We start from the raw sequence: 10,905 nt of genomic DNA on the forward strand, positions 1-10,905 counted from the left end.
CTTGCCTTCCCTATCTGATGATGAATACACAGTTTTTACCTTCAAGTGTCCCCAAGTCTGGGGGTGGGGGTAACAACAGATTTTGCCTTTAGGGAACAGCCGTTTCATGGGAGGAGCATTTCCCAGTAGATTGCATGGTAGCTAGGATGTTACCTAACATCTGGCTGTGTAGGACACTCCTAGCAACTTAAGGCAGAAAAATAAAGCTGGGGGGCCAGGAGTTTGGCCTAGTGGTAAGAGAGCTTGTCAAGCATGCACGGAGACCCAGGTTTGAATCCTCAGTACCACATACATAGAAAAAAGCCGGAAATGGTGCTGAGGCTCAAGCAGTAAAGCTCTAGCCTTGAGAAAGTCCAAGGACAGTGCTCAAGCCCTGAGCTCAAGCCCAGGACTGGCAAAACAAACAAACAAATAAATAAACAAACAAACAAATAAATAAAATAAAGCTGGATGCTTGTAGCTCACGCCTATAATTCTAGCTACTCAGGAGGCTGAGATCTGAGGATCTTGAGTTTGAAGCCAGCCCCCACAGGAAAGTCCATGAGACTATTACCTCCAATAAACCACTCAGAAAAGGCCAGAAGTAGTGTTGTAGTTCAAGTGGTTTATTACTAGCCTTGAGCCAGAGAAGCTTAGGGACAGTGCCCAAGCCCTGAGTTCAAGCCTCAGAATTGGCACCAAAAAACTGAAAAAAAAGATTGGACTAGAGTCATGGCTCAAGTGCCTAACAAGCTCTAGGCCCTGAGTTCAACTCTAATTCCACCAAAAACATGCGAAGGAATGCTACTGAACAAGATACATTGTATTTATAAACTGCTTTGTTGAAGGGTAGCTCCCTTATACAATTACTTAGAAATAATTTTTCAGCAGGGTAATGGTAGCTCATGCCTGTAATCATAGCTACTCAGGAGGCTAGGGTTCAAAAGATCACAGTTCAAAGCCAACCAGGGCAGGAAAATTTGGACTCTTAAACTCCGATTAACCAGCCCCAAACTAGAAATGGAACTGGCTCAAAGTGGTAGAGTGCTAGCCTGGAGCAAAAGAAATTCAGGGACAGCACTCAGGACCTGAGTTCAAGCTCTGCGACTGACCCCTCTCCCTAGAAGTTTTTTTAATTTTTTTTTAAGAAGAAAGTATCTTTAGTTTAGTCCCAACTGTGACTTAAACTTACTCCATGACCATGGGGTAAGTCATGAATTTTCTTCAGACTCTCATTTCCTCATCTGCAAAAATAAACATGATACCTAAAAGAAAAACAAGTAAGCCAGGTAGTCAGGCACTCACTGCAGAAATCATTAACATGCTTTTATTATTAATTATTATTATTATTATTATTACAGAGGTCTTGGACCAGTCCTGTGGCCTCTGGGATGAGAGTAGAAGCCCCCTCAGCTGTGGCAGCTAGGTAATTCCAGGCCAATGTGGCTATTAAAGAATCACAGGCAGCTGTGGGCAGCATTCGGTGGGCAGGAGGAGTACCTTCTAATCTAATCACTCTTCCCATGGAGACTTCAGTTCTAGCCAGACCTGCCAGGGGTTTTATTGAGTTTGTGGGGACCCGCAGATTTCAATCTCCAGACCCCACAGGGAAGGAACAAGCATTACACTAATTTTATTAAATGGCCACAGCTGGTAGTTTTGAAAACAGGGGAGAGAAGGGAGAATAAAGGAAGTCATTCAGGTCAGTCAGCCATGACAAGGGTCCATACATGGGATCTAACCAGGAGAGAGGCTGACCCTCCTTCCTGCCTCTCCTGCTGAGCCAGACTAGGGAGGCAGATGGGACCTTAATGTAAAGCCTTGGAGTCTCCAAAAGTCTCACTCCATGGCTGCCGCCCAGAGCAGATGCTTATAAAGACATGAGGCCTCTTCAGGTCTGGGCTGCCCCAATGCCAGCCTCAATTCTGCTTTGGAAATCCTAGCTCTTTATGACATATGATATACTGGGTCTTTGGTTCAAATACTGGCATTTGTTGGTTCCTATCTATGTGATCTTGGCAAGTTATGTAGCCTCTCTGAGCCTCAGTTTCCTCATCTAAAATGGTGAAGATGTAGCTCAGTGGTAAAGCAGTTACTTAGCACACGTAAGACTCAGGCTTTGATCCCCAGTTCTCCTAAGTAAAAGGGATAAATCAGTTAGGCATGGTTAAGCTCACCTATGGTTCCAACCACTGTGGAGGCCAAAGCAGGAGGCTGAGCAAGATAGCAAGGCCTCATCTCAAATACAAAAATAAATAGAATGGACAAAATAACAGCATCTGTGTTAAAAGGCATGAGCTCATCTCCCACGGATCTACTTCTCACAGATCCATGAGAAAATATCCAGAAAATAGTTACATGGTGTCTAGCACAGTGGATGCCAGCTAAGCATTAGCTATGATTATTTAAGTCCTGTATTCTTGCCATGGTCCCCTATTTGGAAGAAAGAACAGTGGCCATGGCAAGAAGGCAATATGTGTCTTAGATTCAAATGCAACCATAAGACTTGGCAACTATGTTACATTAACCTTCCTAGAGAGCAAATACACCCCTCCACTCTCCAGGATGTTTGGGGGAAACTTAAGATAACATACTTGAAAGCATTTTGCCAACACTAAAGTGATGTATAAATAATAAGTTATGTTTATTGAGCACATACAGTATTATTCTTTAATCCTCAAGCAAGGTAAGTTCTCCTTATCTATGTTTTATTGATGAGAAAACTGAGGCCCCAGGTGAGGTACTTGGCCCAAGGTCACTAGCCTTTAGTGTAAAGCTTGCTCCTTCTAAAATGCCCATCACTAACTCAACACTAGTTTGAGAGAAGTGACTGATCCAGGATCACACACAGTGTCACAGGGAGGAGACCCTAGGTCTCCTAGCTTAAGGACTGCCTGTGCTTTGAGAATGCTGGTGCCACTTTCAGCATTGCAAAAACGGAACTTTTCCATCATGGAAGATGATGTAACTGAGCTGCTTCCATTCCAGGTGCCCAGGCCCACTTGGGCTTTAGTGAGTCGCAGGATTTTTTGCCCTCTCTCCTCCTAGAGGATCTCTGACTCTGATATGGTTGTCCCCAGAAGCTTGCCACAGACCACTTTCCCAATCTAGAGGGCAAGGATCATGGTGCCCTCTTATATTCCTCTCAGGGAACATACTGAAACCCCTGCAGGATGGAAATCTTTTTTTTTTTTTAATTATAATTTTGGTCAGACGGGGCAAAGTTGAGCCAGTTTTTCCCGTGTTAGGAAGCTACAACCCCTCAACTACCCTCAGAAAGGGCAGCTTATCGCAGTGCAGAAAACAACCTGCCAATACCCACACATACACACCCTGCCACCCTGTGCTGGTGCTGGCTAGCAGGCTAGGGTGGGCAATAAATAGTCCTATTATACAAACATACAGAGCGGGCTGGGGCCTTGCAGTCATCCAGCCTCCGAGGGATTAGGACATCTACTGCCAGGGGCTTTGCGATAGCCTAGGTGGTTGTTGGGGAGCTGGGGGCTTCTCAGCCAGGGAGGTTTGGTGGCCAGAGTCAGGCAACCAGGAGTGGGTAAGGGATAGATTAGTGTCTGCCTCTCCTGGGAAAGGATCCTGGGGGGGATGAGGAGCAGAGGATGGAGAGCGATGGCCAGGGCTCAATCAGAGTAGATGATGAAGCCGGAGAAAGTGCTGTATTTGTTGCTGTTGCCGCCATGTGCTTTGCCTCCATCGAGTTTGATGAAAACCTCATCGCCTGCATCCAGGTGCAGAATCACGCTGTTGCTGGCGTAGTCATAGTTCTGGTCTGCATCCTGGGCAATGGCGCTGGCTCGTACCTGCCGGATGGGGTTGGGGCAGGAATGGGTAGTGGGGGCAATGAGGGTAGGGAATGAGAGGGGACGGAGGTAAGGTGACCACATGGCAGGGAGCTTCAGCCCCTCTGGAAGCTCAGCTGCTTCTCCATGACATTCTTACCCCAACCCCTCCTACTATACACAACACGTTTGGAAGAAGAAATGAGGAAGCCTTCAATTCTAGAGCAAGGCTTGTTTGGGTCAAAATTTGGAGTCCAGGTAGATCTTCCTCCTCAACTATAGCAGGTCTTCCCACCTGGGCTTCTGAGAACCTCAGTACCTCCTCTTTTTTTTTTATTTTTTAATTTTTTTGCCAGTCCTGGGCTTGAGCTCAGGGCCTGAGCACTGTCCTTGGACTTTCTCAAGGCTAGAGCTCTACCACTTGAGCCTCAGCACCACTTCTGGCTTTTTTCTATGTATGTGGTACCGAGGAATCGAACCCAGGTCTTCATGCATGCTAGGCAAGCACTTTAACCACTAGGCCAAACTCCCGGCCTCAGTACCTCCTGTTATAGCCCAGCCTGGAAGTCCTTCCCTCTCTGTACAGCATGTCTTCCTTTCTGCTTTAATAATAATGCTGCCTTATATTTAAGCCACACCCACTTGTGCTTCTATCTGTCAATGGACAAAAGCATGCACCCTAGCACCACTGGTTAAGCAGCTGAACCAATACTAGGATGTTAATAGGCAACCACCTCAGATCCAGGGACTAAGCTCTCCTTATCTAAAAACTGCATTTGAGTCTCTTATACAAGGACAGTGAGAAGTCCTGGCAGGTAACTCTTTCCCCTCCCAAGACTTAAACTGGCCTAGAAGTTATAGCCATATCTCTGTGACTATTACTTTGGCCAGAGAACTTGCAGCTCCTCTTGTCATCACATAAGGGCACAGAGGACCTGAGCGGGAAGAAGGGAATCAGGGCCTTACATCCATTTGCAATTCTTAGTCTAAGCAGACATCCTTGCTTGTCCTTGTTCTCAGGAGGGATGGGCAGGCAGGCGGGCATGAGAGATGCTTACATTTGGATTGGAAGCCTATTGTCACTTTTTGCAGCTCTATCACAAGATGCTGAAGATGTGTGGTGGTGTGGCTAAATTACCTGTGGACATTCCTCTCAAACAGCTAAGGCAATGTGATGCCTCAGCCTTAGAATCTGGGACCTGCCTAGGATATCTTGGGTAGAGAAGGAGAATAGAGACATCTTTTGGATCATGGCTTGTGATGAGGGAGATTGCACAGAATCGAATCAAGTTCTCAGCCAGGCTTCTCCCCATCCCCTCTCTAGCCTGCCTCCTTCTCCAAAGGCAGCTTTCCATCCTGCTGCCTATCCTAGGACTGAACCAAGCCCAATTAGAGGAAGGGCCTATATTTTTCCATTGGTCTGGAGGTAGAACTGTAGATACTGACTCAGCAGTAATGCCACAATGAACAGGACTCAACATATTTGTAATCTCTCCCCACCCCCTGCCTCGCCAAATCCAAGATCCTACCAGCTCTTTGTCTTCCCTCAACACCTCCCTAGGTTTGGTTCCATTAGCTGGAAAATTCCTAGTCCAGCTAAAGGTGGGAGGGAACAAAATCAGGGTAGAGTCTGTGTCAGAACTCATACCACAACTTCTACCTTTATAAAAGCCTTTAGATGGCAAAGAAAAAGAAAATTTAAATCTTGATGTGTCTTTAAGCTACTTACTAAAGAGCTGAAAGCAAGCAGCCAACTACTGTATTGTTCCCTGGGCCCTAATCCTGGTAGTATTTATTATTATACATGTATTTCATTATCTTTGCTAATAAATTACTACTAATAACAATTATTTTTATTACCCAGATTAATTTAGCCTTAACTCATTAAAACAGTGTGCTCCTTAATAGCCAAATACATTAGAATATAGTCATCTGTCATCAGGAATCTCCTGGTGATGTGACAGGCATCAGAACTGTTATGCTTGTTTATTATTTATTCATCACCATGATTGTTGCTGTAATTATCCTAATTATCCATGGAGGCAGGGAGAATTTATGCCCTCCCAACTTCAGACAGTAGGGGATCCAGGAACAGAACCCAGGGGTCCCAATTCTCTGCCCAAGACTGGAAGTGAATGAGGCATCTGGTTCCTCCTGGGAGCCTAAGGGAAGGTGGGGGAATTGAAGTTGCCATGGAAGCAGAAAGCAGGTCTGTGATCATCACAGGGCCGTGGGGGGGCGGGGAGGAGAGGCCAGACCATTGTCAAAATATCTCCAGGTGTCAGGAGGGGAAACTGAGGCAGTGGTATCACCAGAGGAATTGGGTTGAGGAGGACTGTGTCCTTGTCCCAAATTGAGGCTGGAGGTTTGAATGTGTAGGTATAATTCTCACAGGCAGCCAGCCTGATCCCTGATAGACACTTGTGTTTTCATACATTGTCCAAGCACTGTGCTCTGAAAGTCAGTCAATAGGAGCTAAGAATGATAGTGGAGGATCTGCCACCAGGGAAGCTTAGTTGGACTCTGTTGAATAAGCCTACGCCAGTTTGGACAAGGGCTTCCCCAAATCCCTTCCTTTGCCAAACAGCATTCTGCCACAAGCCCCGGTATTTACCCCAGCCCAGTTTATCAGTTTTGTGTACTGTCTTGACTCATTTGAATATGAAGGTGGCTTTGGGCAGCTTAGTTCACCCACAACACTGCCCAACCTAAAGCCCTTTCCTCAGGCTCCTCATGTCCTAATGACCAGTGTGTGGTGCCAGCACACTGAGGGGTACTGACTCAGAGCTAATCCTGGGGGGGGAGGGCCAGTGAACCTCAGACAAGGAATCTCAGCACTACTAGGCATGAAGATGGCAGCTTCCCTCTCTAACTCGTCTTGCCCCAAGAAAAGGTCAGATTTGGTTCTGCTTTCCCAAAGAACTTCTGGAATCCTCTGTACAGACAGGAAGACAGGCACACCAAGCCAGTGGTAGATCTGAAAGGCATGGAAGATGAGACTCCTCTTTTCCATTCTCATCCATTGTCCAGTCCTATCATTGTTTTCGCTACTTACTGAAATGTCCTCTTTTACCTCTGAGCCATTTATAGTCTCCTTACACTTGACCATGTATTTTTCTCCCTAGCGATGTCTCCTCACCTATGGGCCAGATCTATCATCAATCTTTCCGCTCTGTCAGGTTGGTCTATACATGTTGAACCACTCTTCCAGACTACCTATCTTGGGGAGTAACCACTTGGGCTTCTAGCCTACCTTTACACATTGGGGTATGTTACTATACTAGTACTGCCCTAGTAGGCCTTGAAGTCCTACTGGGCAAATAGACCTAAGCCACAAATCCACTTCTTAGGAGGGCTCCAAACTAAAGTGGAATGACTGGGAGGGTCAAATGAACCTATGAGCACCTAGAAGTCACAAGAGGATGTGAGAGATGAGGCTATAACTCTCATTGTTGCTGACATGTTTTTGTTTGGAGAGGGTAGTCCTAAGTAACAAACTATTTGTCTCCGTGGAGGCTTGGCTCAGTAGTAGTGCCTGCCTAGGAAGCTTGAATTCCTGAGTTCAAACCCCAGTACCACTGAAGGAAAAAACAAGTCTTTGTAAATGCTAGCCAATTCCATCAATTTCTAGTAGCCTGTGGTCCTTCATCTTGGGAGTCCCTTCAGCAAGCACTGTTTCCACTGCACAGTTTCTACTACAGGCCAAAGAAGAGGCCTGGGGACAATTTCACCTCCTGGTAACTGAAGTAAGAGGCCATCTAGGAGGCCTCCTCTTCATCTCTCAGGCCCTTTTTGCCACCTGAGATAGTACAAGGTCTAGGGCCCAATGATGGCTTATTGACTGCTTCCCTATCCAGACAAACCCTAGGTCTTAAAACCTCAGCTTTTTTTGCCAGCCAAAACTTTGAGTGAAGAAAGAAATTCCATGAATGAAGGTGACATTGCTGTATCCCTTATTTGTGATTAATAAGGAGAATCATAGGACTGTCTGCAGAATGAGTACTTGCTGGATACTGGCATCTCCCATTTGGTCAGGAACCAAGGACAAAGAGGAGAGATATCAGGAGGCCTGATACAAGTGGAAAAGAGACACATCATTAACAAAGAAGGGAGGGGGAGTGGTAGACTAGAGGAGAGAGATGAGAAAGCCAGTGAGAGACATACAGGATTGTCTGACATGGGAAGGAGATGGACATGAGCAGAAAGGAGAGGCAGAATTGAAAGGGTGTCAGAGAAACCTACAGAGCAGAAGAAAGAGAAAAAGGGACTGATTCCACCCCAGAGGTTTTGTGTGGACTGCTAAATCCTCCAAGCCTAACAGACCCTAAGGTAAGCAGACTGTCAGGGTAGTGACATGTGAGACCATGTCTTTGGTCTCAATGGCACCACCTCTCACTAGCCCAGATTTAGTCTGACTTGGTGTCCCTTCTTCTAAGAAAATGACTACGATGGCCACGCCCCCTGGCACCTCCAAGCCACCAAGATCTGGGAGCAGTAGAAAGGGAGGTAGGGTTGTCACTCTGGAACAGGGTTAGGTTCATCTTGTCCCCTCCTGGGTGGTTCTGAAGAGAGCACTGCTCATAGGCAGTCCCAGTATCAGAATCCCCGCGCAATCTAGGGAACAAACAGGATCACCACATACTAGGATGGAGAGGAGGAGTTGAACCTGGAAGACCCTGAGGAGGGAATTTCCATCTCTCTGCCCCGCCTTTGGAGGAAAAACTTTTCCCTGGAGGCTGCCTTTTTGAGCTAGGTAGCTCTAGCACAGAGGGAAGGGGATTTGCATTCTCGGATTATGCAGAATGTCAGATCAGTCCTAAAGTCCCTTCTCTTGGGCAGGCGATGTACTGCAGCTAAGGTTTTTGCGCGCCCGACTCCCTCTCTGCCTTTGTGCCCGAAACATTTCCTTCCATTCGCCTTCTCCGCCAGTGCGCACCCCCGCGTCTTAGCGCCCGCGGGGCGCAGAGCCTGCGTCTTCCTGCCCCATGCCCTGGAGCCTTGTTCTTCCCTCAATCACTCGTGGGCGTCAGCTAGAATATGGGCTCTCAGTAGATATGGCCAAAATCCACCTGCCCAGAGCCAGATCGCGCGCCCCAGAGCCCTCCGCTCTTCTGGCTTGGTTGGGTTATTATCTCCCCCATTTCCTCCCCGCGGGTGCCCAGCAGTATCTGCTTTAGAGCTAGCGCCCTGAAACCAAGGAGTCGGGGGTGCCTGCTGATCGCTGATGCTTTAGAGGGCCACTTTGGGGCTTCCACCTACGCCTGCCTGGGGTGCCCGTCGACTCCCACCGGGGTAGGCATTTGCCCCGGGCTCCTAGGTGCCCTGCCCCCAGGCCAGCCCCATGCCCGTCCTGGCCCACCTGGCCGTTCTTGCAGAGGTCTGCCCACATACTGGTGCCGTCGCCGCCGCGCATGAGGACATGGTAGGTGAAAAAGTAGGTGCCGGGAATGTTGCACGTAAACTTGCCGCTGGCCGCGTCGTAGTTGTTGCCTAGGTTGGTGACCACGTCGTCAAACTTGAGCACCTCGTAACCCTCGTGAGGGTTCTTGAGGCCAGCGTAGAAGGCCACGCGTGGCACCGTGGTGTAGGTGGCCGTGCTGATGGCGCCGCTGCCCCCGGTGCCGGGCAGTCCCGGAGGACCTGGCTTGCCTGGCTCACCCTTCTCCCCGGGCGGTCCCACGGGACCCGGAGGACCCGGGTCCCCGGGAGGCCCGGGGGGGCCCGGCTTGCCCGTACGGCCCGGCTTCCCCTGGGGGCCCTGCACCAGCGTGGAAGGCGGGGGCGCGCCGCTCTGCTCGCTCAGGGCGTCGCCGCCGTCGGGCCGCGCGCCGGCGCCGGGGCCCCGCGCGGGGTAGGGGTCACACACCATGCGGCAGGTGCCCAGCATCTCATAGTGGCCGTCCGGGCCCCCCGAGCTCACCAGCACGGGGATGAGCACCACCAGCACCAACAGCATCACCACGCCCGCGGCAGCTGCCAGCAGTGTCTTCCGGCCCGCGCGGAGCCTGGGGAGAGCCGGGCCACCCGGCCGCGCCGTCGGGGCAATGGTGCCGGCGGGCAGGGGGCGCGGGCGGAGTGCCCGCGCTCAAGGGAGGTCCAGCGGGGCTGCGGACATGGGGCCGGGACCCGGGCGCCGCGCTGCGCTGGCTGCGCTGCGGAGCCCAGCCGGCGACTTCAGCCTCACGCCTCCCTCCCGCTGCGCGGCCGGACAGTGTGAGGCGGCCGCCGCCTCCCGCCTCGCGCCTCTTTCCTCCCGCCTCCCCGAGCTCGGGCCACCGCCCCCTTCGCTAGGCCCCGCCCCAAGGATTCCGCGCGGCTCTGCGAGCGCGGGGGGCGTGGCCATGGGCGGGGCCGACGGCTAATTGGGCCGCAGGCGCTTTGAGGCGGGAGGAGCAGAAAGGAGGCGGGGCTTGAGACAGGGGTGGGCGCCAGTGAAGACCAGGGGAGACAGAAATACTTGGAGATGAGAAAGGGGGCTAAAGTCCGTGGAGCAGGAGAGGATCCTAGAGGGCAGGAAAGCACAGCGACGGAAGAGGGGGCCACAGGCAGAGCTGGGGAGCGCAGGGCTAGGGTAAGAGAGGCGAGGCCTCGAGGGTCATCGCGGGGAAAATAGGACTGGAAGGGCAAAGGACCACAACCCGCAGGGGGCAGTAGTTGCGAGGGGGTAATGCGCCTTGTCAGCTGGGAATGAAGAGATTGAGGGCAGGACTAGAAAGAGACGAGGGAAAAGAAGAGGAGAAGGCACAGGAAGCGTTGGGAAAGGCCGTTCAAGGATGTCCAGATGGATCTCGAGTTCCGAGAGCAGCCGCCGTGTCAGGTTCTGACTGCTCTGGGACCCACCATCTCCCAGGATCTTCAACCCCTTCCTCGCCTCTGCTTTCCTCATCCAGCTACCTGCCAGGCTGCGTTTACCTCTTCTCTCGTCTTACTCTGATCATCCTACTATTCCTTCTTCTAAGACAAGAGAGAAATGGGGATCCTGAGAAAAGAGAGGACCCCACGTTATTTTTCAGTGCTGATCAGTTCAAGTACATCCTGGGTGGCGGTCGTGTTTTTCTAGCAGCTCATCTCCCTAGCCACTCAGCCTCCCAGAGGCCCCCCAATTTCTCTCTCCCGTCAGATCCTATGA

The 10,905-nt window shown here is 50.4% G+C and overlaps 1 protein-coding gene across 1 annotated transcript; it reads right to left on the reverse strand.

The window, feature by feature from the left end:
- Nucleotides 1–1,350: 1,350 nt before the first annotated feature.
- C1ql1 (complement C1q like 1) lies at nt 1,351–9,732 on the reverse strand. Its single transcript, XM_090350110.1, has 2 exons — nt 9,136–9,732; nt 1,351–3,797 (listed from the first exon to the last, which is right to left on the reverse strand). The coding sequence occupies exons 1-2, from the start codon at nt 9,730–9,732 to the stop codon at nt 3,618–3,620; spliced, it is 777 nt and encodes a 258-aa protein (XP_090206236.1). The 3' UTR covers nt 1,351–3,617.
- Between the last annotated feature and the right edge of the window lie 1,173 nt (nt 9,733–10,905).

This window comes from Megascapheus bottae, chromosome 17 (assembly GCF_031878675.1).
Source record: "Megascapheus bottae isolate mThoBot1 chromosome 17, mThoBot2.hap1, whole genome shotgun sequence".
NCBI lineage: Eukaryota > Metazoa > Chordata > Mammalia > Rodentia > Geomyidae > Megascapheus > Megascapheus bottae.

Excerpts from the sequence above, each read along its gene's own strand:
- C1ql1 (XM_090350110.1), bottom strand. The coding sequence starts at position 9,732 with ATGCTGTTGGTGCTGGTGGTGCTCATCCCCGTGCTGGTGAGCTCGGGG. Across the intron at positions 3,798-9,135 it reads ACCTCTGCAAGAACGGCCAG|GTACGAGCCAGCGCCATTGC; the intron begins GTGGGCCAGGAC and ends CCCATCCGGCAG.